This window comes from Hoplias malabaricus, chromosome 15 (assembly GCF_029633855.1).
Source record: "Hoplias malabaricus isolate fHopMal1 chromosome 15, fHopMal1.hap1, whole genome shotgun sequence".
In the NCBI taxonomy this organism is placed as follows: Eukaryota; Metazoa; Chordata; class Actinopteri; order Characiformes; family Erythrinidae; genus Hoplias; species Hoplias malabaricus.
In genome coordinates this window covers 6491373-6518427 of record NC_089814.1, presented here as the reverse complement: position 1 = coordinate 6518427, position 27055 = coordinate 6491373, and the positions used below count along the sequence as shown (strand labels likewise).

Below are 27055 nucleotides of genomic sequence, written 5' to 3'. Positions count from 1 at the left end.
GCATTAAAGTAAACACAGCTAAAACTAAACAACTCAAGTTACAAATGAGATTCTGTGGTAATTCAAACCGTGAATAAAAAATTAGAGGGCGGCACGTTGGCGCAGCAGGTGGTGTCCTAGTCACACAACTCCAGGGACCTGGAGGTTGTGGGTTCAAGTCCTGCTCCGGGTGACTGTCTGTGAGGAGTGTGGTGTGTTCTCCCTGTGTCTGCGTGGGTTTCCTCCGGGTGACTGTCTGAGGAGTGTGGTGTGTTCTCCCTGTGTCTGCGTGGGTGTCCTCCGGGTGACTGTCTGTGAGGAGTGTGGTGTGTTCTCCCTGTGTCTGCGTGGGTTTCCTCCGGGTGACTGTCTGTGAGGAGTGTGGTGTGTTCTCTCTGTGTCTGCGTGGGTTTCCTCCGGGTGACTGTCTGTGAGGAGTGTGGTGTGTTCTCTCTGTGTCTGCGTGGGTTTCCTCCGCGTGACTGTCTGTGAGGAGTGTGGTGTGTTCTCCCTGTGTCTGCGTGGGTTTCCTCCGGGTGACTGTCTGTGAGGAGTGTGGTGTGTTCTCTGTGTCTGTGTGGGTTTCCTCCAGAAGATGCAGCTTCTGACTATTGAAACTATTGAAAATAAAAACAACCCTCTGCTATAATATTGGCTATTGGCATTTTCTGCTCTTTAATATATCAGTGTGAGTGAGTAGATTTCCATATTGTGCAGGCCCTGGTGTGCAGTAGATGTGTGGCTGCTGTGTAAATACTCCAGTCTGGTGTGGGCAGTGATGTCCATTTCTGAAGGCTGGAGTAATCTCCCTCAGGAGGAGAACGCTAAAACCAGATACAGCAGCTTTAGTCATTCACTCCTGCACACTATCAGCTAAAGGACTGATAAGACACTCAGTGTGTCTCTGTGTTTGTCCGCATGCATGAGCATGTACACTTTCTCAGCTAAAAATAACCACCTGCCATTTGTAGGAAAACCTCAAAGGGAGAGAGAGATGAAGTAAGCCGAAGAACAAGACGGCGGAAGTAGAAAAGGGACAGAAGACAGGGGAAAGAGGAAGACAGACCGAGAGAGGACGATAAAGTGTTGAGAGGGTGCAAGAGAGAGAGAGAGAGACTGTCAGAGGGATGGCAAATAGAACTATAGGTCGATTGAGAGAGGGAAAGGAAGGATTAAAGACAGAGACAAAGAGACTGAGGAGAGGGGGAGTGGCGAAAGAAAACAGAGACAGTGATAGAGTCAAAGTGAGAGAAGGTGCAAAAGAAGGCTGTGGGAGAGAGATGAGGGAAAGAAAGAGATTGAAAGATGGTGTGAAGAGAGATTCAGAGGGTTCTTGATAATGGGTGAAACTGGCAGTACGTTGTTGATTTGCATTAGTTGTTAATGATAAATATAAAATCATGGAAACGCAAGTGAATTTGCGAGGCTTCTACTCCCCTCGGGGTCCTCTGAGACGAGATGGAGGTGTAGTTTTTGCAGAGCGTCCTCTGTGAAATGTCTCTGATGTTCTGGAAGTGTGTTGAGTTGAAGGCTGGTGTGAAAGAGCAGTGAGAAAATGGCTCCGAACCAACAGGAAAGGCACACAAACAGCCTCAGAAGCAGCATGGTGCTGGAGGCCTTGATGGCAGCATGCTCTACTGCTGCTGGCCCTAAAAGCACAGGCGTGCGTTCTTTCTTTCTCACCAGCTCTATATTCCAAAAGAAGTCAGCCATTTGACTGAGGTTGCTTCTGTAGTTTTGCACTACAACTATGTCACTAATGCATTTGCTCTTATATAGTGTTTATACTTTGTTTATAGTGCTTATCTCTTGGTTTGGCAACCAAAATGTCATTATATCAATAAAAATAACGATGATAAATTTATTCAGAGCAGCTTACTATTTTGGTTTATGTAATTTAGGGTAAAGCACTGTTTGGGGCCTCGCTGAAGGACTCTTATGGTTCTTTTCCACTGCATAGAACCTACATGACTCTTCTCGACTCGGCACGGTTCTTTTGCTTTTCCACTGCATAGAACCTACATGACTCTACTCGACTCGGCATGGTTCTTTTGCTTTTCCACTGCATAGAAATACATGACTTTTCTCGACTCGGCACGGTTCTTTTGCTTTTCCACTGCATAGAACCTACATGACTCTTCTCAACTCGGCACGGTTCTTTTGCTTTTCCATTGCCCAAATCTGGTGCCTGATCCCTGGAACCAGGTGGGTTTTCAGCCCTAGCTCACTCACGGTTCCAACCGCGCCGAGTAGGTACTAAATGGTGATGTGTAAACCCTACAGAGTGCTGATTGGCCACTATGAATCCACTATGTGCAAAAAGCGCCTAACTTTACTGCCGTTGTTGTTGTGGTTTTCAAATCCAGCGATTCATGTTAGGGACGGGGTTTTACGAAGTCACTCTCCATTTCGCGGAGGAGCTGTGCCAGCGGAAAAGTCATGTAGAGCCGGACCCATGCGGAGGAAAAGCACCATTATTGTATAGTGTAGTGGTGTTATCCACTACACCAGGCATCGGCAATTGGTGGTGATGAGTCTATCCAGATTCATGACACATTTTTATTAATTAATGCGAATGATTAGGAATTTTCATGGAGGTAACCCCCCTCTTGCTGAACCATAAAACTAGTTTTTTTAGTTGAATGTAGCAATATTGTATTATGAATTTTTTATTATTTATTTTGTTTAAAAATATATATATATATATTTTTTTTAATGCAAGTCCATTTGGCTGAGGGCAACTTTTATTTGTAAATGCAGCTATGTACAGCTGCTGTACAAGGGGTGTGTGTGTGTGCATGTTTGACTATACATGTTGACATTACATGAAATGTTTTGATCGATGGATGTAGTTTTGGAACTTTGGCTGAGAGGAAATGTGAGCAACAGGAACTCTTTTAGTTTTAATAGAATTCTTGCACTGTGCTATTCCAGTCACCGGCCCTGGATTCCCCCCGATGTGTATCCTTAGTTTACACACTGCTTATAAGGTTTACCTAAATCCTGTAGCTCCAGTGCAGAACTTAAGAAACAAGCTTTAGACACTAATTGATTACATTGATTACATTTGTGGGAAATGAGATTTTGATCGTTTGAGCAGTGGCTTGTTCAGTGGATGGCTGTTGTGCCTCGTCTGTGTACGATCCATTGATGATGTGTTTTATTCATGTGTGTTTTTTCTTTCAGAATGAATCTCGTATCCTTCGCGTCAAGGTCATTGCAGGCATTGATCTGGCCAAAAAGGACATCATCGGTGCCAGGTAAGGACGAGCTGAGGAAATACCTACAGAGCACACGTACGCAGGAACACGCATGCACCAAAACTGCACCTGGTGCCCTGGCAGTAGTCCTCTAACTGACCGGTCCATTTGGGATAAATAGTCCATCCATTTTATGTTGAAAGTGCAATTCACTAAAGCAGTGTTTGCAGTTATTTTACTTATTTAATTATAACCTGAACTCAATGTAGTTCATTAAGTGGTCAGTGACTTGTGGTAGTTTAATAATATAAACATCGTTAGGATGTTTGGATCATAGAACACACTACATTTAAGATTAAGGAAGTTAAAAAAAGGCCAGGAGCTCATTTGCAGTTAAAACCACAGTATAAATATAGGTCCAAAAAAAATCACCAACAGACATCGGTCCCAAACTGTTGAAGCCACAGGAGTGTTGTGTGTATGAGGTCATTTTATAAATGCACTTGTGTGTTGTGGTTTGTGTTTGGATGTGAGGTGTCCAGCCACATTTTTGAGTGTGTGTGGGTATTTACTTCATTTCCTGCCTGTTTTTAGGCACCATTCCTTGCTAACATTCTGACTGCGTGTGTGTGTACGCAGCATGTAGTGCTGGAGCATACTGTAAATGCGTTATGTAACTATACAGCATCACAATGAACAGCTAAACACACCCACTGTAGAATAGAGTATAGGATGTACATTATAGAGCCAGTTGTATACACCTTCTCATTGGACATTTCTTCCTTATTTGTTTCCTCTTACCTTCAGTAATAGCTTTCACAATGTCATGGAACACTTCTGTGCAAATTTCATTGCATTCTGCCAAAGGGCTCATTAGTGAGATTGGGCACTGATGATGATGGATGATCAGCTCCGGATCACAAACATCACTCCAAGCAGAGGACTTCATGCTTTGCTATGGGGCCTGGTGATCTAGAGCTCATTTGCAACTGCTTCAAAAAAATCCCATTCTGCAGCAGATGCTTTTCTGTTGACATTGAAAACTGTTGTGCAGCTGAAGATGAAATGACTCATTAGAACCAATGTCTATAAATATTAGTGCTGTTTGTTATAAACAGCACTTTTTATAACAGCAAAATACTGTAAATTGGTCCCAGTTTCTTTTATTTTTACTTCTTATTCCCCTGTGTGTGATTAGGGCTTTCACAGAAGCGGATACAACATCCATTTTGTGATTAAAAATATTGATTTAAAGCATGAATCTGCAGGGATTAGTTGGTAGGTTACAGGGTGATGGTGCATATTTTAAATTCTCTCTGTTCTTTCTTATAGTAAGAAAGTACTTCGAATTCCTCAGTAGTTTGTGTGATGACTGTTTTAAACAGTGGTGACAGACCTCAATGTGGCACAGATACAATTACATACATTTTGAGCTCACGTGTGGTCATCATCCAGTGTGAGAAGCGGTTCAACAACACGTTTAAAGGAGCAGTCGGCCATTTTGCCACCAACAAATAGCAATTAATTATTATAACATTGATTGTTTAAAGTTACCGTTTTTCGAGAATGTCTCACGAGTTGAACAGATAAGTGACTTTGTAGTGTCTGAATGAACCAGTTTATGATTAATAGAGATGGTGGTCCTCAGTCTCTGATGCATCCAGGACACTAGGTGTCCGTATAGAAGGGAAGAGTCACCTTTATTAAACCCCTTAGAGAAATTCTTATCTGCATTTAACCCATCCATGGTAGTGAACACACAATCGCACACTAGTAATATATAATGCTTATTCATAGCATGAAGAAGAGTCATAAAAGGAAATGACTGATTGCTCTTTAACGTAGTTATAAAATGTGTATGGACTTGTAAATATGAAACGGCAGACTTGTGGCGTCAGGGCAACTCATGAGAAACACTTTGTGGAGTAGCCTTCCATTCACTTCATTCAACACTGTACTGACTCAAGGTCGCAGGTTCACCAAGTTGACAAACAGACGTGTTTGCCTTTGGGAAGATTGTGAAACGGCCAGTTAGCCTCCTTTGGGCCAAGGAAAGGTCAGTCCCAGCTGCAGAGTCCAGGACGTCTGGATGGAAAAGTACTACATTTACTTTAGATGGAATCAAGCTAGTGATTATATCTGTTATATAATACGCAGTTTTGTATTGTTTGGCTATTGTTTAATTGCTTAAAAATACCTTCCTTGTTACCGTTTAAGAATAAAACCACATTTATAAATGTGTATATATAGTTTAGTTTGTTTGTTTCTTATCGGTTAATAACTAAGCTGTAAATGCATTAAAAAACATTCATAATCATTGATCACAAAGGTAGAAAGTGCGTTAGTGACCTGCTTTTTGCCAAATAGTGAACCTACATTCATCTCCACTGTTGAATCTCAAATCTCTGGATACTGATCGTACTTTGGTGTCTCCATCGGTGGACATTAATTCTTTGAACTTCAGAACATATATGCTGAATTAAGGGTATTTTTTTTTTATTTTTATTTTTTATTTTTTTTTTTAGACATTGCTCATGTGGGGTTTACTGTGACATGTGAAATGACTAACTCCACTTTCTGAAGTCTCAGCATATACTTTGTTTCCACATTTACAGTAAGTTCTCTGACACTATCAGGAGTCAAGTCACTGTTTCCCTTTTTATATCTGTTACAAATGATTATTAATTACATTTAAAATGTTTACAACTTACTTACTGCTGTATAATATGTAATAAACAGATTTCTTGAACCGTTATAATCCATTGTGTAGTCATATTTTAAAGCAGTACTTGTTTCTTGAGTACTCTCTATGTTTATTCTTTACAGTAGGGCTGGGGGGAATTCTTTATATATATATATATATATATATATAAATCATGTACATTTCGCAAGTGTTACACTGGTACATACAGCAAGTACAGCAGGCCAACACTGCTGTGTAAATTACAAAGACCACAATTGAAAAACAGTCTATCATTGGGTTCAGCAGTTAAAACTAATGCCAGATCATCTTTTTTTGGTGAGGAAACCAACTTGAATGTTCGATAATAGATAATAATTTCAATCACAGTCATGAAATTGCCCCTAATTGTATATAAAAACACTAGAAAACATAAGTTTGGATCCTTTAATTTTCCATAAATGTCCAAAAAAGTTAAAAACTGCAGATTACAACTTATTTGTATGACACAGACTTTGTGTCCAGAATGACCAGCTGAGACTGAGGGGAGCTGCATGATATCAAGAATGATTTAAGTTCTGATAATCCCCCAGAAAGCCCTGTATTTGGAATATAAAACAGATATCAGGAAATGACTTTTAAATGAACAGTTCGTATTGACATTGTGATGAACGTATATTAAAATAGCTTCTTGTGCCTAGCTTATATAATCTGAAGCTATACTCTTTTAATTAACATGGAATCAGATACAATGGATAGTAACCAGCCATGTGCTTCCTGTTCCTGTATTTGAATATAACTTTTGTATGTCCACATTTTAAGCTGTAAATATCAGTGCTTTGCAGCTTATTCCTTCCAATTACCCAGCACCGTCAACGTCTTCCTCAAAGTCATCTAGTGTAGGGATTTCCAACCCAGTCCACTTCATTGGTCAGTGGTTTTTTTGCTCTCCTATGTTTTAAGATTGGTTATAATGTAATAAAATGACTTGAGTCATAAGTCGTTGCCCTGAGGAACACACATTTGGTCAGAGTCTTGAGGGTCTAATGCTGGACTTCAAAACGGCTGCTCTTGGGCTGTGGGATAAAATGTGCTTAGAAATTAACCCTGATTTACACTCACGGTGGTCTTTCACAACCCCGGTCTGTTAACTTTGGATACGGTGGTGTTATTGTAGAACTTTGACCTTTAACCTCAAACTTTGTGTCACCAAAATATCACGGCTGGTCAGACACCATGGAAAACTTAAAGTAGTTTAACATTTAACTGGATCTGACTCTTGGCGTTCCACAGTGCATACACTGTTCTTGTGTGTGCCGTCGGCTAAAAGGTTTCGTCTGGTTTCATTGTTTTGTTCAGGTTAAGCTTATTATCGATCTGTGTGTGGAGAGAGTTAGCTGCTTGTGACTTGTTTTTATTACATTTTCTTTTTTTCTTCCTTCATATTGTCAAGTTATTGAACATATGCATCATTTTAAAGGGGTAAACTAACATTTTTCAGTGCATTTGCACATACATTTGTGTATCTGGAGACTACTGTTAGTTTTTTGTGGGCTACAAATATCAGGAAACTTGGATAAAACAAACCGTTCTGATTTTGCCCAGATTCGTACGTCAAAGGAGAAGTTACACTTTGTAACAGAGTCATGACCAAAGTGAAGAAATGTGAAAATTGAGCAAGAATGAAAGAAGAAACGAGAGAAACGTGCAATGTTGAAATGTGCATGGTGCTACAACTCCATCTGTTGTTCGTTCAGCCATATGTTACATTACATTTTGGGAACTAATTTTGGAACAATTCGCCGCTGTCACAATTGAGGCAGGAAGCGGACGTACACGCAAGGAATATTTAATTAAACCAAGTCAAACATAAAAAAACAGAAAACAAACACAAGCATGGAGACTCGGAAACTAACTAGAACTTAGTTGAACATAACTAGGACAGGAACTGTGAACTGGTGGCAATGTGTAAGACAATTGACATAGAAACACATCTACACACACAAGAACCGAACATTGAAAGAAAGGGACTATATACACAGAGCACTGACAAGGAACACCTGGGGACAATAACGAAAGGGCAGGACTATAAAGGAGACACTGATGAGAGGGCGAAACTAGGGCAGAGACAAGAACAACAACCAGAGCCATGTGCTACATGAGCACATGGTGAGGAAAACAGGCAGGATGTTACAGGCGCGTTTCCACCAACATAAACTGATTCGTTAACCAAAAAAAATAGTTCCCAGCTGGAACCAAAGAACAGCAGGTTCATCCGTTCGAACCATGGCTGAATAATAATAGGAAATAAGACAGGAACACGTGCTGTTTGTGTGTGTTTTTTGGGATGCGTTTGGCACGACACCATGTGCGTTGTCCAGAGCCTCGGCTCCAGTAGCGGTAATAACATGGGAAGGCATCTGCACCTTACGTTTGGATGACGCTGGCACATGGCAATGGCATCAACACCTTACGTTCGGGTGACTTTGGCACATTCCATCAGATGACATCGACATCTTACATACCTAAACATTAGGGTAAGAGCGTGTACGCAAACTGATTTCCGAAGAAAAGCCACAAGTCATGAAGATATCAAGACATTTTGTCATTAAAAAAAAAAGCTTTTAAATTATGACATTTCTATTGATTTTATACTAAACTTATTAAAAAGGAATGCATCACCAATTTCATGTACAAATCATAGTGCACCATCTTAATGTATCAATGATTTAATGTCAGGGCATTCTTTTATGTCATTTTAAAATAAAGACCTTTTGTTATCACATTTCTGTAACTTTAATTCCAAATAGTTAATTATTAAAAGGACAAAAAAAAACTATAAAAGGTAAAAAAAAAAACACCGCCTATTTTTTTTTGAGAATAATTAATAATAATTAATGTACCAGGCCACGTTTCACTTACTTTCTGCAAGTTAAATTAATTGCAATGAGCAGACATTTGTTCCCCCTAGAGGTTATTAATTTGTCACATAGGAAACCAATATAATGACTTCATTAGGGGTGTCCAAACTTTGCATAAGACTGACAAATAAAAAATATTTAGGGGTAAATCTGGATTGTGTGCGGTGATATGCTATGAGCCTAATTCAGAAAGTCATAATGTCTTGGTTGAAATGTCAGCTTTCAAGTACCTGACATGCAGCGTTGTAAATGGTGCCAATGTGATGTACCACCTACATTGCCAGTAGATTACTGCCACCTATAAATGACTTCAAGTTCTCTGCTTATTGTGCTGACACATTTATCTTGATGTTAGCATTGGAACAGCTCACAGTTCAGTGGTCCATGAACACAGTGACATTGGGCTATATGCTAATATGGGATGCTATGTTTGTAACATGCTATTGTTTGGCTTTAATGTCCATTTACTAGCATTTAAGACACCCATGTTTAGCTAGCACATGGATGTTTGGCAAAACGTTTAGCTAGGTGCCTATATAAACATCCAAGTGCTTGTTAAACGTAGACTTCTGGCTGCTGTTCCACAATGGAATATATGACAATGTCACAAAAAAAAAATGTCAATGACATCGACATATGCCACTATCACATAAACAAAACAAGTTCAATGCCATTGGCATATGCCACTGTCACCCGTACGTTAGTTGCCGATGCCATTTCATGTTATTACTGCCTCTCCTCAGCTCAGTGTTGGTTACTTCACAAGCTCAGCAGGACGACTTGGAACTCGGCAACATTTACACATGTATTATATCTCACAGAGGGAGGAGGACTGCTAAATTTGTTTTATTTCATGTGTGTCTTTGCCTGAAATATCGTAAAGGGAAGTGGTGGGGAGACATTTTTGTGGCGGTAGTGTGTTTATAAACCTCCATAGAGCTGCGCACAGCCTCCTTACACCTCACATGCTTCAACCTGTTACATTTAATAAAGTAATTGAAATCCTTAAAATCAACAATGTTCTTGGCCTTCCAATGAGAAGGGTATGTGTTTTGGGTTTTCCTGGTTTTGAACTTCCAGAAACACCTTTGTGACAATGGCTATGTGGCTAATGGAGGTCCGGCAAAACTAGGCTTGCCTGGTTTCTCTTTGCTCTTGTGTCTTTTAAGACTGGGATCTCAGGCTCTGTTTTCAAACTCTGCTGAGATACACAGCCCTGGGCCTTGCTCTAAAATCATTTGGGGCTGAAATGTAGAATGTGGGCCCAGGTCAAATATTTTCCAGGTTAAAACTGTGTGGATGAATAGTATTTTCTTTATTAGCATCAGCTTTGGGGATGTGTAGGTGAACATATTTGTTCTGAGAAGCTTTATAAACGGTCCAGTTTGGTACCATCAGCTCACAGACACCTGTGCTAGTGATGGGGATAATGAGGACCATCCTCATCCCCATGCTCTCTAGGACTCATGGCCTCACATGGATGAGGCATCACTTGGAAATTGGCAAATGCTTAGACCACGGCACTGTTGGTTTTAAAGCAAGAACTTGATTTTGAAAGTTGTGATGTCTCTCACGTTTCTTTAAAAAGTCACGTTCGCCTCTCAGTGCTGTGATCTTGGGTTCAAGTCCCATCTGGGTGGAGTTTCCACGTTCTCCCTGTGTCTGCGTGGGTTTCCTCCGGGGTCTCAGGTTTCCTCCCGCAGTCCAAAAACATGGAGGTTAGGTGAATTGGCTTCTCTCATAACTGTCCGGCTGTGTGAATGAATGAGTGTGTATGTGAATGAAAGTCTGTATGTGTGTGTGCGCCTAGATATGGATTGGCGCTCTATCCTGGGTGAAACCCTAGTCCCCAATGCAGACCTCCAGATGGACGGTGGTTCCTGGTTGAGAGTATGCTGCTGCTTCTCACCTGTGTGTATGTGTGGATTGAATGTTGAGTGTTGATTTGTAAAGCGTCCTTGGTTTTCTAGAAAGGGGGCTATATAAGTGTAATGTTCAATAAATAAAATGCCACTCTGCAGTACTCAGTAAGGAGCTGTACGTACATGTGCCTTAGGGCTGGTGTCTGTTTTTAAAATACTGAATTAAACTCCATTGTTAGAAGAATGCACTGATAATCCTTCTCTAATCCACTGATGGAAGAATGCAGTGCTCATATTGTACAGAACTAAAACACTTGGATGATGCAATTCACTGTGTGAATGATGCAAGGCCATGCAATCTGACAATCAATAATGAGCCTTACCACAGCTCTGTGCAGGTTTCACACAGTATTTCGAAACATTTTTTTTGCTGATTTGTGAATTTGCTTTATAGTAAGTGATGTGTGAGTGGGTGTTTTGTTGGTCCTGAATTTCTGTGTCAAATAGAGACTTGAGCAATCTATTCAAGGCCTGGGTTTGGATCTTATCCCATAAGAAATTTAATTTAAGTAAGTTTTGCTCAGTTTCTGGTGGAGAAATTGCTGACACAATGCACTAGTCACATATAAAAACTGCAATCAAAACCTCAGTAGCACGACTTTGCCAACATTAAACACACTACACAGCACCGCATCCATTTACCAGGACTAATAGGACTCTTGTGTCTTAAAGAAACCTGCTTTTGTTATGTTCTTTGAGGAGAGAGGATATCTGAACTTGTTACCAGGCAGATTTTAATATTTTGGCTTCAGGCCCCTGGGGTACTGGCAATATGTAGCTTAGTTTTAGTTCAAGTTTTAATTTCTCAGGGAAGGACATGGCTAGTCTGGACAACACCTGTAAGATGGACATTTCTCCAGAACCACATGGAAGTTTAAACCAATGGAAACAGGGCTTTAGTGTTCACTGAATACTGGGAGCATTGTAGGAAATTCTAGTCCCTTGGAATCTAAATTACACCCAAAGTTTACCCTTCAGATACTAAACAGAACACATATGTAGCACTGCCCTAGTCAGGGGATGGTCCTGTGGGATATTATGGTAAAACATTGTGTTGCCTTTATTAATAAACAAATTAATAAAAAAAACGGAATATTCGAATCTCAAAATTAGAAACCAAATATGTACCCAACAAACAAACATCTGAATACCCGATTAATTAACAATGGCTGGCCCCATTGTTCAGAAAATCAGCGCTCAGAACCTGGTTTAAAATTAATGCTGCACTGTGGCTCCCAGCATGGCTCAGCTTGCTGAGTCGTTCGCTAACTTGTGTGCTACACTGTGACACTAAGGGCACAGAGTGTACACAAATAAACCAGGACTTTGTGGAGGAGTTCTAATTTGAGGTGAAAAACTGACAAAATGAAATGTAGCTAGCTTTTTGTTGTAAGTAGGTTGTGTTTTAGGATGTTTTAGGCTTCGTTCCAGACTTCTATGTTGACAGGGATGAATACATGTGGAGTGGAGGTTTGCTTTTATCCAAAAAAAAAACAAAAATCCGAATCTCAAAATTATAAACTGAATTCCTACCCAACGAAAGAATATCCGAAAATTCAGGGCCAGCCCTAATCAGTACTTAGGAGTGGTGGGAGGGCCCTCTGAATCTGTGACTGTTCTATGATCTGCATTTAGTTCTGCTGCTCAAACTGAGGCTTCCCTTATACTGAGTCTCTCTCTCTCTCTCTCTCTCTCTCTCTCTTTCACTCCCCCATTCTATAAGTAAAGCAGTGCTGTCAAACACCCCTAACCAGTGAGAATCAAGCTAAATGGATCCGATTGATGGTTTTCATCTAGACTCCACCGCCCTGCGTTCTCTGGAGTCACGGAGCACCTTTGGGATTTGCCGGAGTGGTGTTTGTGATGTGAAACTAATCAGCCAACATCAGCACTTGGGCCATATTAATGTGTGCTTAGCTGGATGCCTTTAAATCTTCACAGCAATGTTCAGGCGTCTAGTGTAAAAGACTCCCCAGAGGAGCAGCAGCAAAGTCGGGCCAACAACCTCTTAATACCCTTCATTTCAAAAGATATGTTGGATGAGTGGGTGTCTACATGCATTTGGCTTTGGTTTATTCAGGTGGATTAATGCCCGAGGGCTGTGAGGAATGAAAGATGGCTCTGTAATTGGTTGTTACAGGTGGAGTCTCTTCTTTAACTTCTTTAACTTTAGTGTGGGCCAGGGCTGAGTGATAATGTTTGGGGGTGGAATTGTGTGGGAATCTTTAACTGGTTCAGAAAATGAGGGAGATGTGATGGTTAATTTTAAAACGCAGATCAGGGCATGGGTTAGTGTTTTCTGTCTGCTCTGATTCACTCATGCTATTCACTTCATGCAGAGTTTGTTGATTAGCTAATAAGCTCAAAGTGCTGGGTGATGAACACTGGCTCTCGTGTGTGTGTGTGTGTGTGTGTACGCAGTGAAAGGCAAATGAGGACACTGTTACCCTAACCTAGAATTATTCTGACCCCTTTTCCCAGTTCTGTACTACAGACAGTGGACAGTTGAAGCCCTGTCTGCATCAGGCCTCTATTAAGAACGCTATTAAAGGCGCTTTTCTGATGTGTGTTACCTACACCACATAACTCTACTCCCTTTTTGGGACCTGGTACCAAAAAAGCAAAAAAGCCAGAGTGGCGTACAGTAGTTACCATGGAGTGGAAAAGCATAGGAAATTGTTGTTGTCTCACACTTCGTGATGAAAAGACTCGTATATTTTGGGTCTTCTACATTTGAGGTTCTTAGCATTTTATTTTTATAAATAATGCTCCAGGGAAGGTGACATTGTACGGAAAGTAAGGCTACTATTAAACGTCAACACTCTACAACAAACATCTTTTTTTTTTCCCCCTCCATTGAGAAATTTAACCTGGGATTCCTAACATGGCCATGATGTAACGACACAACTCCAGTGGTCTGTACTCAACCAGAATACTGATCTAAAAGTGGTGGTCTCCATGGTAACGCGAGGCGCTTGTTTTGGGCGGGATAAAGGAGGCGATGTGTGTGTTATTCTGTCTCGCTGAGGAATACCAGAGAGGACAGTTTTGTTTTCACAGCGTCAGATTGTAATTGTGGTCAAGGGGATTGTTTTTGTTATTTTTAAAAACAACAAACTCATTGTTCATGCCATTGTTTTGGGCCTCTCTCCTCCGCTGCTTACGTAACAGCGTTGGAGCCGCCGCCACTCCCCTGCTGAGTAACCCGAGACCCAGAGAGAGAGAGAAGGAGAAGAGGAAGGATTAGTGGAAAAATGGCTCTACAGATTCACAGTGGCCCATTATGTTCCATTGGTTTAATCAAAAAATCTCAGGCCTGCTATAAACAGCCAATTACCAGCAGAGGGGCGGGAGAAGATCGTAATTATTCACTGAAGCTTCTCAGCTGTTGTCCTGCACTGCAGAGAGATGAGGAAGGAGAGGGAGACGCACAGATTCTCTATCTCCCTGACACTGAGAAAGAAACAGAGCGAGGGAGAGAGAAACCACATGGGGGACTCACTCAGGAGTTAATTATACCTTGACACAACCACACTTCTCACCTTGTTCCTTCACTGAGTTTATATTTATCTCTGCTCTGTGGAGCTTTGCCTTTACCTAGCTCTGAATAAAGGCATTTTATTTCAGGTAAATAAAGTCGGTTTTAGTCAAAAGAGTATCCAAACATGAATATGGTTTCGTATAGGAATAGTGTAAACTATGATGTCACAATAATTCAGTTCCTTTTGTTTAGAAATCCATCCATCCATTCATTTTATTGAATCCTGATGGTCCCCTCTCTTTAGCATGATGCTAGCTAACATGGAAGCCAGCTAGGGGAGGTAATAGAATGGAATGGTTGTAGCCTTTTATATCCAGTTCCAGTGTGTGATTTAATGCTTTGAGGCTCTGTGCTCTTTCTGGAGCTTCTTTATCTCGATATGCCCAGGGATGCCGTCACAGTTCACACTGAAGAATCTACTATTCAGGGGTTCAAAGTTGGGAATGGATCTTCCGGTTCCAGGTCTGATTTCTGTTGGTGGAAATGTGACAAACTGTTCCAAATTAGGTTCCAGGAACTGAAGCTGTTTCACGTTGGTGGAAATGGACGATTGGTGTTCACGTTCATGTTAAGCCCCAGAGATGAAGTGTGAATAGCTGAAACTGCTGGAGCTTCACATTCCTCTGAGGAAGCAAGTCCTAGTCACCACTCTGTCAGCATAGGGTTAGGGTCTGTGACGAAGGGAACTTGGGTTAGAATAAGTTTGATTACACAATTTTGATAATGTTCTGCAGGATTTATGAACGTACAGTGAATTCACAGATATGACATAATCTATAATAAAGCCTATGAAAACACTGGGGGGGGGATTCAGTTAAATCAGCATTTGTTCTGACCTCTGACCCCTGTGTGAAAACAAACCAGTTTTTGTTGTTTTTTTTCCTCACACAGACTTCTCATTTGTATATTTAGCTTTGAGAGAGAATCTCACGTCAGCATTTCCACGTGTGACGCAGCACTAAAGGAAGTCTGTGAAGCTGTTTGTGGATTTAGGTTTACACCAGTAATGTGTGTAATCTTTCTGTGGGTTTGAAGATATTTTATCTGATCAATAGAGGAACACTGATGTGGAATTTCTGAGCCAATAACTGGTGTATGAAGGGGAGTCACCTTAATGAAAGTGTGGAAGGTCCCCATCAGGTCATCGTTTAAGCCCCTGAAAAAACCTGTGCGTTCTGCAGAATTATCCACGTAAAAATTTCCAAGTGAAATATCCCCTAATGTCTTAAGGGTGCCTCAGATGTGATTTTACACCACTTTATTCAGTATGCACAGATCTATGAACATACCTGAGCTTACCTGGAAAACTCAACCTGCATGTGGACATGATTGGTTCCTTAGGTTTATGACCTCAGAATACCTGGCTGTCTGAATCTGCCTATTTGAGGCCATTTTTTGGAACGCTGCAGGTTCAAAGTGAAAACGCCCCATCATGGCATGGCCTCTTTCCTGAATAATAATAATAATACACAGTTTATTTAGTACCATCCTCAAACCCAATGATGAAAAAGTTTTGATTACAAATACATAATGATACGGCGGCATGGAAGCGCAGCAGGTAGGTGTCGCAGTCACACAGCTCCAGGGGCTTGGAGGTTGTGGGCTCGAATCCTGCTCCAGGTGACTGTCTGTGAGGAGTGTGGTGTGTTCTCTCTGTGTCTGCGTGGGTTTCCTCCGGGTGACTGTCTTTGAGGAGTGTGGTGTGTTCTCCCTGTGTCTGCGTGGGTTTCCTCCGGGTGACTGTCTGTGAGGAGTGTGGTGTGTTCTCCCTGTGTCTGCGTGGGTTTCCTCCGGGTGACTGTCTGTGAGGAGTGTGGTGTGTTCTCCCTGTGTCTGCGTGGGTTTCCTCCGGGTGACTGTCTGTGAGGAGTGTGGTGTGTTCTCCCTGTGTCTGCGTGGGTTTCCTCCAGGTGACTGTCTGTGAGCAGTGTGGCGTGTTCTCCCTGTGTCTGCGTGGGTTTCCTCAGGGTGACTGTCTGTGATGAGTGTGGTGTGTTCTCCCTGTGTCTGCCTGGGTTTCCTCCGGGTGACTGTCTGTGAGGAGTGTGGTGTGTTCTCCCTGTGTCTTTGTGGGTTTCCTCCGGGTGCTCCGGTTTCCTCCCACGGTCCAAAAACACACGTTGGTTGGTGGATTTGTGACTCAAAAGTGTCCGTAAGTGTGAGTGAATGTGAGAGTGTGTGTTGCCCTGTGAAGGACACTTTACTAAATGTTTTTATTATTTATTATTTTACTGAACATATTTTTTGAAAAGCAGAAAATTTGGCCTCTATCTAGTGAATTGCATATCCAACATAATTATAATATACAGGAATAGTGCTTTGTGTGCTAACCTGAAATGACAGGGATGATGAGAGCAGAGCGTAAGAGATTCTGCCATGACTCAGTGTTAGTACAGTGAGCTCAGACAGCTTGATTATTAATAAGAGAAACTGCCAGAGAGCCAGTCGTGATGCTGAGCTGCTGTTATTATCAGTGTCAGGAAACGCCTTCCTGATGGCAGCATGTGAGAGATACTTGAGGTGGGGCCAGGGATTGGATAGCATTTAAATGTTCTGTTTATTTAAAATAAAATAATAAAGGTTGTCAGTACTATCACATCACTGGCATTGTACTGACACACTCTTTATAAGCACAATAACATCTGACGTTTACAACACCTAAAAACGGAGTTATCCCTACCATCCGATTGTGTTCTGGGTGTGTGCTGTGAAAAAGATACTAATCAAACAGAGTAAGGGGATATATTCCAATGTAAAAGGGGCAAACTCTGCACATTTTCCAAAAGTGAACTATGGTCTTAATGAAATACTGGCAACATACATTTGTCAAAATACCACAAGGATCAAACACCAGAGCTGACTTGTTTCACAATTTGTGGGTTTTTGAGATGCTCCAGATACCCAGATTAATGTGCACATGCGCTGAACAAGTGATTTCCCCCACATCATTTACATATAGGAGAACACACCAAACTCCTCAGTCAGTCACCAGGAGCAGGGCTTGAACACACTATCCCAGGACGCGGGGAGAACACACCACACTCCTCACAGACAGTCACCCGGAGGAAACCCACGCGGACGCAGGGAGAACACACCACACTCCTCACAGACAGTCACCCGGAGGAAACCCACACTCCTCACAGACAGTCACCCGGAGGAAACCCACGCAGACACAGTGAGAACACACCACACTCCTTACAGACAGTCACCCGGAGGAAACCCACGCAGACACAGGAAGAACACACCACACTCTTCACAGACAGTCACCCGGAGTGGGAATCGAACCTGCTGTGCCACCGTGCTACCCCAGTTAAGGGTTCATGACCCCTTTTAATGAATGCAAGCCCACTCTCGCTGTTGTACAAAACACTCTCTCAAACTTTGAGGTTTCTAACACTAGTTGGAATGTTTGTCCAGGTTTTCTTCACACAGACTTCTTATCATCAGGGTTTTTGTGCTAATGTATTTGTATACATTTTAATAATTTGTTTAAATTTATTCATTTATTTAAATTTATATATTTGTCTCCAAGACAGTCAGTAAAGTTCATGTGATCATGAATATAACCTACACAAGTGTCATTTCATCATCACTCAGAGTTAACAAAGCAGACAGTAGCTGGATGCAGTTTGTTTGCTGCTAAAACACAAGGGAAACTTATCCTCTTTTCATTCCTCAAGTTTTTTCACACCGAGCTGTGTGAACGCTCCCACTGCTACCATGACTACTTCCCGCGATTGTCCTGCACTCTTCCTGACCAGCTCTTGGACATGTCCTCAGTTGTGGGAATTCCTCTCCATCAAACAGATAACGTCATGTAAAAGGGCTGCGTTTTGGAAATAATCTGGAAAAAGGAAATCATTCCGGTTGTGACCCCAAGGGTCCCTTTTACAGGGGGGCATTGTTTTGGCATCTTTTTGTGCTCAAAACCGGTCTAATGTGTTTACGAAGCACTAGTGTCAATAAATGGCCTTAAACAAAAAAACAAAACAAAAAAATCCCTGCTCATGGCACACAAAAGGCATCTGGGGGTTTTGAGGCAACAGAGAACTCCAAATGTTGAAAAGCAGGAACCAAGATGAGGATATTCCTCTGTTCCTGCTTCATAGGTGTGTAATATTGACTTAGTTTTGCTGTTTAGTATTAAATAAAGTGGAAATGCCGCCAAATTTTGGAAAGTAAATACAGACTCAAGTGCTGCAAAACTAAACATCTCGAGTTACCAATGAATGCGATTGATTGTAACGGTGAATAAAAACTTCAGCCACGTACAAACTGTTATTTTCTTCGTGAAATATACCATTACACCTTAAAAGATGCAGAGCTTCTGAATGTAAACAAACCATAAAGAACATTTCCCCACAATTTTAGAAGTTCCCTTTAATGCTTTGGTTTCAGTCCTGATGAACACGGGTGTGATTTCTCCAAACACATTTACACACCTGCTCGCTTCGTCTGTCTTGTGTATCTGGATAATACCTGGGTAAGATCAAAACACACAAAAATGCAAATGTAAACACGTCCAAGATGCGTTAAAATCGAATAACAATCGTATCGCTCAAACCACTTCAGTAGGAGGTCTGAGATGCATTTGAGACACATTTTATAGCAGTGTGAATGCATCCGCTTTTAGACAATGGACACTCCTCTGGACAGAGTTCACTACTATATGTGTTGGCTTTTGATGATACACCCTGGCAAACCTGGAGATCTAGTTAAAGGAGCTGGTAAAGAGTGTGATAGCAGAGATAGCTGTAGTTGATTTGTGAGGTGAGTATGAAAAGCTGTTTAATGGGTGAGGTCATGAACACAAGATCTTCTGTTGTGTTTAAACAGAGAAGCTGAGTCATTTTCACTGTGGATTAACATGTATCTCTCTCTCTCTCTCTCCCTCTCCCCAGTGATCCCTATGTGAAACTGTCCCTGTACGTCGCTGATGAAAACCGTGAACTTGCCTTAGTCCAGACTAAAACCATCAAAAAGGTACAGTGCACTTTCATAATTCTTTAACGTTTCTTCTATCATCACATTTGCTAATACCCATTGCCAACTTAGGTGTTCAGTTGTGTGCACACAGCATGAATAATATCTGTAGAAAATCTGTGACCAGTAGAATGCAGCTGTGGAGGAAGAATGTAGACCAATGAATGGCTAAGTTTAGCTGGATAACCGTGTTAATGGCTGATGAAGTCCAGTTTGTTTGACTTGTGGCAGTGCTCTGTTTTGTGATGTCATACCGCTCGAAGTGGTGGACTCAGGCACAGTACGTGTCAGCGTGAGCACTAACTGAGCCTGGGCAGGGAACATGATGTCAATGCTCTGATACTCACGGTTAACACACATGGGAGAGAAGTTCACTGTGAGTTCACTGTGGTTTGCGTTAAAAGTATAAATTATTTATTGATAAATTTATGCGGCATGTGAGAGTGGCGAGTCACTGTCGACAAAGCAACTCCAAATAAGACGTAATAAGTACAATGCTGAACACCACTGTGTAAGCATGATTCATTTCAACTGGGACAAGTGTCAGCACTCCCTAAAAAACACTTTCTACTGTCCACGTTTGCCATTCATTCTCAAGAGTTCCTTCATCCTTTCCCCATAAAGCTTCATTGGTGTTAAAATGTGACTGCATCTCAAGGTTGCCCTGCTTCAGGGGCGTACAGTTGACCCACTGCTAATGGGCTGTAGATTAGTGGAGTTCTGTACTGTACTGTACTTCTGTACATTGATAAAAACTGATTTGAATTTTCACAGTATTTTTCAAACCAATTCTTAAATATCACCTATTCACCTAAAGGTGTACATTAACCTGAAGCCTACCAAACCACACACTTGGGCAGACCACAAAAACAAAGTGTTGTTTTAAGTGTGAAAACATGATGTAAACCGAACTGTTCTGATTCTCCTCCGCTTCTGACATCGGTTACTAACCTTTTCATTTGTCCCACCTCCTCATTGAAGTCTCTCCAATCACAGCACTGGACTCTTGTTTATTTGAGAACGCAAAGCTGAGGTTAAAGGCACAAAACAGAAACAACAAACAAATGGAGAAAACCACGATGGAGAAGAAAGACAACAGAATGAAATGACTAAAAGTCAGAGCTTCAGCTCCTCACTGCTGTGCGCTCGGGTCGAGGTGAACAGCTCATCTTTTAAAGGAACAGGCCGTTTAGACTGGGAGAAAGATGCTGTGGTCTTTGACCCTTGTGGTATTTTGACCAAAGCATGTCACAGAAGATCCATTAGGAGCTGTGTTCACTTGTGAGAAAGGGGAAGAATGTTTCCTTTACCCCTTACGCTACAAAAATGGCGTAGCTTGGTTTTGCTGTGACTATAATGCTCATTTGTAGAATGTTTTGCTAATATGTTACTAATCTAAATGGCATTATATGGCATATGTCATTACTAGGGCTGGGCAATTAATTGAAATTGATATTCAGAACCCCTAATTGACATAATCTTGTCTATATCGATTATTATCTTGTTTTTTCTTTTACTCACTGTGTTCATGTATTGTCCCTTTAAAACCACATGACCATGCTGTAGTCACATGATTCTGCCGCACGGAAGCAACATGGAGGAGAACCTAAACACAGAGGCAGAGCGAGCAACTTGACTGGCTGGTACCAACGAAACACACAGCATCTGTGGTTTGAACGTGTTTTGTTTCGACTTTAAGAACAAATGTCAAATCAGACCAAAGCACAATCGCACACCAAATATGAACAGTGCTCAAAAAAGAGAGGAGCAAGCTCTCGGAACATTAGGGAAAAATAAAATCCCAGCATTAAAACTGGATCATATTAACAGTACATGCTCCATCAGTGAACTCAGGGCCAAAAAAAACTAACAAAGTAGTTGGTAATTAATCGTAATCGTGGTAAAATGTTCAATTAATTGTGATATTGATTTGTGCTCATATCGCCCAGCACTAATCAGTACTATTGTATACTGGATTGATGATTTATCTCCTAGCACCAACTTGGGAAGCTACTCATCCAGCATCAGTTTCTGACTTCACCAAGGCACTTGTGGCTGAATGCAATCAAATCTTCACTTCAGTGTATCAACATCTAAAGGCAGACCTTCACAGGAGAGTGCACAGGAGTGTGTAGATTAGCCTAAACCCATGCTGCATTAAAATAATTACTTTAATTAAATGAGGTCTTAAAAGATCTTGAATAAAACTAACATCTGATCCCAGAACTGTGGTCACTATAGAAGTGCAGCCAAATGTGTTGAACATCTGTGGACACCAGAACTGAAGTGTGTGTGACTGTTCTTCTGTTTATGAGTTGTTTTGGTCTGAAGTAAAATACTTATTTACTACTATCTTAAGTTTAATCTAAATCGACCTGGCTTTTCTTCTCTTCCTGCACGAGTGACTGGACAAGCTGACCACCAGGGGGCGCAGTGCTCCAGTCCAGTTCACAGTGCTTGAACCTAGCCCACACACTTCAAGGTCTTTTTTGCTGGAGCTGCTGTTTTTTATTGACTGTGTTGTTCCTGTACATGGTTGAGATGTGTTTTATTGGTGAAACTCAATCACATTTAAATATAATCAAGTGAAATTGACTTATTCCAGAACCTTGTGGTTTTAGATGTTTTTTAAAAAATGAATTGTTATTATTGTTATCTCCTTAGAATAAAGTGTAAATTAAAGCTGCCAGAAAGAAGAAGGTTAGAAAGTGTTGTGAGGTGTTTCTGAGACGGAGAGAGAATATCAATGACTTCAAATGACTTACTGCATGGATGACATGATATACACCGGTCAGCCAACGTTAATATGACCTCGGTAGTTCTGCTAATGCAGACTGCAGTCTGTTTTTCACTAGCCCTGATTCCCCCTGCTCTTTAATGGTCATCACATTCACAGGACCCCCACAGAGCAGGTGTGATGTGGTGGTGGATCATTCTCAGCGCTGCAGTGACACTGACGTGGTGGTGGTGGTGTGTTAGTGTGTGTTGTGCTGGTGTAGAGTGGATCAGACACGGCAGTGCTGCTGGAGGTTTTGAGCTCCTAATGAAGCTGTTTAAAGTGTGTTTTTATCATTCTAAAGTATCGTAGAGATGTGATCTCCAGATACTGTTTAGCATTAGTTTCAGTTTCTAAAGCAGTTTGTAAATTACACTGTAAATAAAGCTTATTATATTGTTAATATTATTGTAATTTGTCTTGAAAGGCTTGTGTAAATGTTGTGTTGAACCATGAGCAGTGAGCTACAGTTAAATGTCACCAAGCGCTTCCCTAGAACTCCGTGTTCAAGCCAAGAACTCTTTAGGAACTTTTATATTTAAGAGTGTAAATATAAAGTCCTCAGTGGGTGATAAGCTGAGAAGTCACAGGATGGGTGTGGACAGGTGCAGTTTATTACCTGACTTTTCACCACATAACCGGCTAACTAACTTATGATTTACACCCCCCCCCCCTCCGAGACAGACAGAGAGAGAGAGATAGAGGGAGGGAGAGAGTGTGTTGGTGTTTGTTGTCCTTTGTGTCCTTGAGGGAGAGAAAAAAGCGATAAAGTGCAGATCTCCAAACTACAAGCAGCTCAGTGAAGATAAATGCTCACTGTTTACCTCCTCAGCCTCGGTCAGTGCTGTCACTGTGACCCCTGACTTGGCTCCATTTCTGACTTTTTTTTGGATTCGATTACACTATTTATTTGAATTGAAATGTGTGAAATATTTAATGAGGGCAGTTCTGGGACTCGTTTTTTTTTTTAGATAAAATATAAAAAATGGATATAAATTTCAAATAATTTCTAATGCACTGTTAGTACTTCACCCTAAATGTTTGTCTCCTGTGGCATTAACCCCGTTTCACCAAATATTTGCCCCCGTCGAGTAAAGATATACAGTGGAGCCTCTACCTACGAACTTGATCCGTTCCGTGACCCGGTTCGTAAGTGGAAAAGTTCGTTTCTCGAGTCAATTTTCCCCATTTAAAATAATGGAAAAGCAATTAATGTGTTTCAGGCCCCCCCCCCCGAAAGTCACCCTTTTTGCACTGATCTATGTTTACAACACTCTCAAATTAGTAAAAAAAAAATACATGTAGTGTTACTAAAAATAAAAGAGAAATACAGTGGAAACAGTAATAAAAAAAAATAAATAAAAAAGTTGTAAGTGGTTACACATCGCTACCTTGAAGACATGACGACTGGCTGGAGGAGTAACACTGGCTGTATGACGGGAGGTGGGGGTGGGTGGAATAACGGAGAGTAGGCGGTGAATGTGGGGAGACGAAGCGTAGATACGGCTTAACTTAGCACGAATTTCAATGTCTGCTATTTACACTAATGCTAAATTGCTAAAGCTAAAATGTGCTAATCTTAAAAGCTCACTCCAGTCTGGGAGCTGGGAGACTCCTATTGGGGTCAGTGGTCATTTCCAGCCGCCGACTCAGCGGAGGCTCGGGTTCGTTTCTAGAGTCGTGGTTCGTTGGTGGAGGCAAAAAATATTCGAATGCCCGGTTCGTATCTTGGAAAGTTCGTTAGTATAGGCGTTCGTTAGTAGAGGTTCCACTGTACTTGCAGTTTGGCCATGCATTCGTGTAGGCGACCATCTTTGTCGTGAAAGTAACTGTTCCACTAGGGGGCGGACCAGAGAAAGTAATTGCAGATTTGGCCTTGACACCACCTTCAGAACTTTCCCTCATTGTGATGCTGCTGATTGCCTACAGTGCCCCCCCCCCACCCCTCGGTTTACATGTGTACTGCACCTTACCTATGCGTAACGTTTCTTTTCTAAGCATGTGTTCAACCAACGTGAGGAAATGCACGCAGGACACGTGAGGCAGCCATGATGCATACGCGAACTCATAGTTAACAGCAAGTATATCTCCACCCTAACTCTAATTGTTGGCTTTTTTAGCTTTGCATTGTAGCTACTCAGCTAATGTATTTTCTACTCTAGCCGTTAGCTTTGTGGCAAGTAATTCTCTTGGTCTAAAAGCTGTGTGTAAAATACTGAAGAACTGATCTCTTGGAGATCTTTTGAAATATTTGTAGGTGGCTGAGGTTTTGTTAAAGCTGTGATTAAATGATGACTTCTTGTTCCTTCGGCGTGAAGGTGGAGTTTTATTGTGGATGTTAAGTGTAGAAAAAATAAAAAGGTTTTAATGAATTCATTTTCACTTGTGAAAGTGAGGCTTCGTTCACAGACGGGCCTTTGTTTTCTGTTCATTACGTTCGCTGGTATTTTTACAGGTTCTAGCATGTACCTGACAAACTGATTAAACTATACATTCACAGCTCTGTGTGTGAATGCTTTGTGCTGTGTGTGTGTGTGCATGCTTTTCCATCTAAGATCAATAAAGGTTCTCCACAGTGAGTGTTTTAAACGTCAGTCACAGCATCCTCTGGTTTTAATGATTATCTTCAATTACCAATTAACTGGATCAATGCAGCTCAAGATCGACTTCAGGATTAATTGCTTTATGTTCCGCTGTAGAACGTACTGTCATTCCGTGCACTGTCTGTCCAAGGTTTGTGGGCACCTAGATTTTTAAATGGTTTTAAATCACTGACTTAGAAATGTGTCTTTTATTCTACTTTTATTCTGATCTTTATAAACATTTGTTCATCCACAAAGCTGTTTTCCTTTTGTATTCTTTCTCTTTCTTTCTTTGTTTCTCTCTCTCTTTCGCTCTATCTCTTTTTCTTTCTTTCTTTCTTTCTCTCTATCTTTTTCTCGCTCTTTTGCCCTCTCATTCTTTATTTTGCTCTTTCTTTTTCTCTTTCTTTCATTTGCCCTCTCTTTCACTCTCTCTCTTTCTTTTGCTCTTTCTTTCTTTTTCTCTTTTTCTTTCTTTCTTTGTTTCTCTCTTTCTCTTTATTTTGCCCTCTCTCTTTTGTGTTCTCTGTATCTTTTTCTCTTTATTTCTTTCGCTCCCTCTTTTTCTTTCTTTCTCTCTTTCTTTTTCTCTCTTTTGCTCTGTTTTTCTCTTTCTTTCTTTTGCCCTCTCTTTCATTCTTGTTCTCTTTCTTTCTTTTGCTCTCTTTCATTCTTTTTCTCTTTCTTTCTTTTGCCCTCTCTTTCACTCTTTCTTTTGCTCTTTCTTTCTTTTGCCCTCTCTTTCACTCTTTCTTTTGCTCTTTCTTTCTTTCTTTGTTTCTCTCTCTCTCTCTCTGAGATTTGATGATATATATTAGGAGGAACAGGAGTTCTCCTTCTACAACGGTCCTGCTATGTTTCTGCAGCAGCCCAGTATGCACAAACTAAACACTTAAACTAATGTGCGTTTTCACATAAAAGCAGCAGATTGGAAAAGGAGGGGTGAGGGAGGGGTATTCAGTTGGTGTCAGACAGCAGCCTCACCACTAGATGCCACTAAATCTTGCACCGCTGAGATGCAGAGATACAGTCATGTGATTACATCACTGTGGGCCAGTGGGCGGGTATGAGAATGTTAACACCATGAACGCAAACACAAACCGAGGTGTGTTTACATCAGCTTCAGTTTTGTTTTATTTCTGATTCAGTGCGCACTTTTGCCTGAACAGGTGTGAGTTTGGCCACCTTCTTCAGATAATCAGCCCCACAATCACAAGGAAAGTTATCTGGAACAGAGAAGCCAGGTGCCAATGAACTCTCAGACCCCACCAACACCCAACCAGCCGTGCCCCCGTTCGCAGACAGTATCGAGTATTCTCTCATTCTCTTCTTCTCATTTGCTAATTCATACTCCACACACTGTGCTTCACAAAGGGTTCTTTGAGCAAAGAATCATTAGAAGAGCCATGTTTGGTACCATAAAGAACCAGAGTTCGAATACGTCTCTTAAAAATAAAAACATGGTTCTTCTATGGCCTGTTGTAGCACCGTTATTTTTAAGAGTGCATGCTGTATTCTCGGTCTCTCTCTCTGTGCATTGCACTGTAAGCTGAATGTGAAATGTGCCTGAACTAACGGGTGTTTTTTTTCTGTTCTTGCAGACGCTCAATCCCAAATGGAATGAAGAGTTTTATTTCAGAGTAAGTCCCCTTCTGCTGCTGCTGTTCTCCTCTTTTTCCCTTCACTTCACTTCCACAGGTTTTTACAGGCCGTATTTTCCATTCCCCTGAGTCCTGCTCACTTTACAGTAAATGTCAGCGTGCTCTCTTTTGCTTTCTTTCTGTCTGTCCTCAGTGAAAATGAACTCTCTTCTGAAGGATGAAGTGTAGATTTATTTTGGTTTTGGGACAAAAAAAAAAGCCTAATTTTCAGTTATTTTGTGGAATTGTGGCCCTGGGGTCTTGACAGTGAGGTTTGTGGGGCTGTGTTTACGCCACAGCAGACTTTTCTGAGCCTAGAGGGTGTGCAAATTATTAAATGTAAGGTATTGCTCCAGAGTGGCATGTAATTGGGCCTGTCGTAGGAAGAGCAGTTTGATTCCTGATGATGCCTCAGACATAGCTCTCTTTCCTTCTTTCTCACTCTCTCCTTTTTTCTTTCTTTCTTTCTCTTTTGTTCTCTCTTTCTCTCTTTATTTTTCTCTTTCTTTTTCTTTCTTTCTTTTCTTTGTTTCTCTCTCGTTCTTTTTTTCTTTGTTTCTGTCTCTTTCTCTCTCTCTTTCTCTTTCTTTCTTTTTTTGCCCTCTTTCTTTCTTTCACCCTCTCTTTCTTTCACTCTCTCTCTCTCTCTTTCTTTCTTTCTTTCTTTCTTTCACCCTCTTTCGCTCTCTCTTTTTCTCTTTCTTACTTTTTCTCTCTTTCTTTTTTCTTTGTTTCTCTTTCTTTTGCCCTTTCTCTTTCTTGATTTCTTTGTTTCTCTTTCTTTCGTTCTTTCTTTCACCCTCTCTTTCCCTCTTTCTTTTTCTCTTTCTT

The 27055-nt window shown here is 41.1% G+C and overlaps 1 protein-coding gene across 5 annotated transcripts in view; it reads left to right on the top strand.

The window, feature by feature from the left end:
• Positions 1-27055, top strand: part of nedd4l (NEDD4 like E3 ubiquitin protein ligase) — a 114591-nt gene that overhangs the window by 22516 nt on the left and 65020 nt on the right. For all 5 annotated transcript variants that reach the window (XM_066645392.1, XM_066645391.1, XM_066645389.1 and 2 more), the window contains exons 2-4: positions 3166-3239; positions 19145-19226; positions 26186-26224. In XM_066645392.1, coding sequence (XP_066501489.1) covers positions 3166-3239; positions 19145-19226; positions 26186-26224 — 195 coding nt within the window. The remainder of the gene's footprint in view (positions 1-3165; positions 3240-19144; positions 19227-26185; positions 26225-27055) is intronic.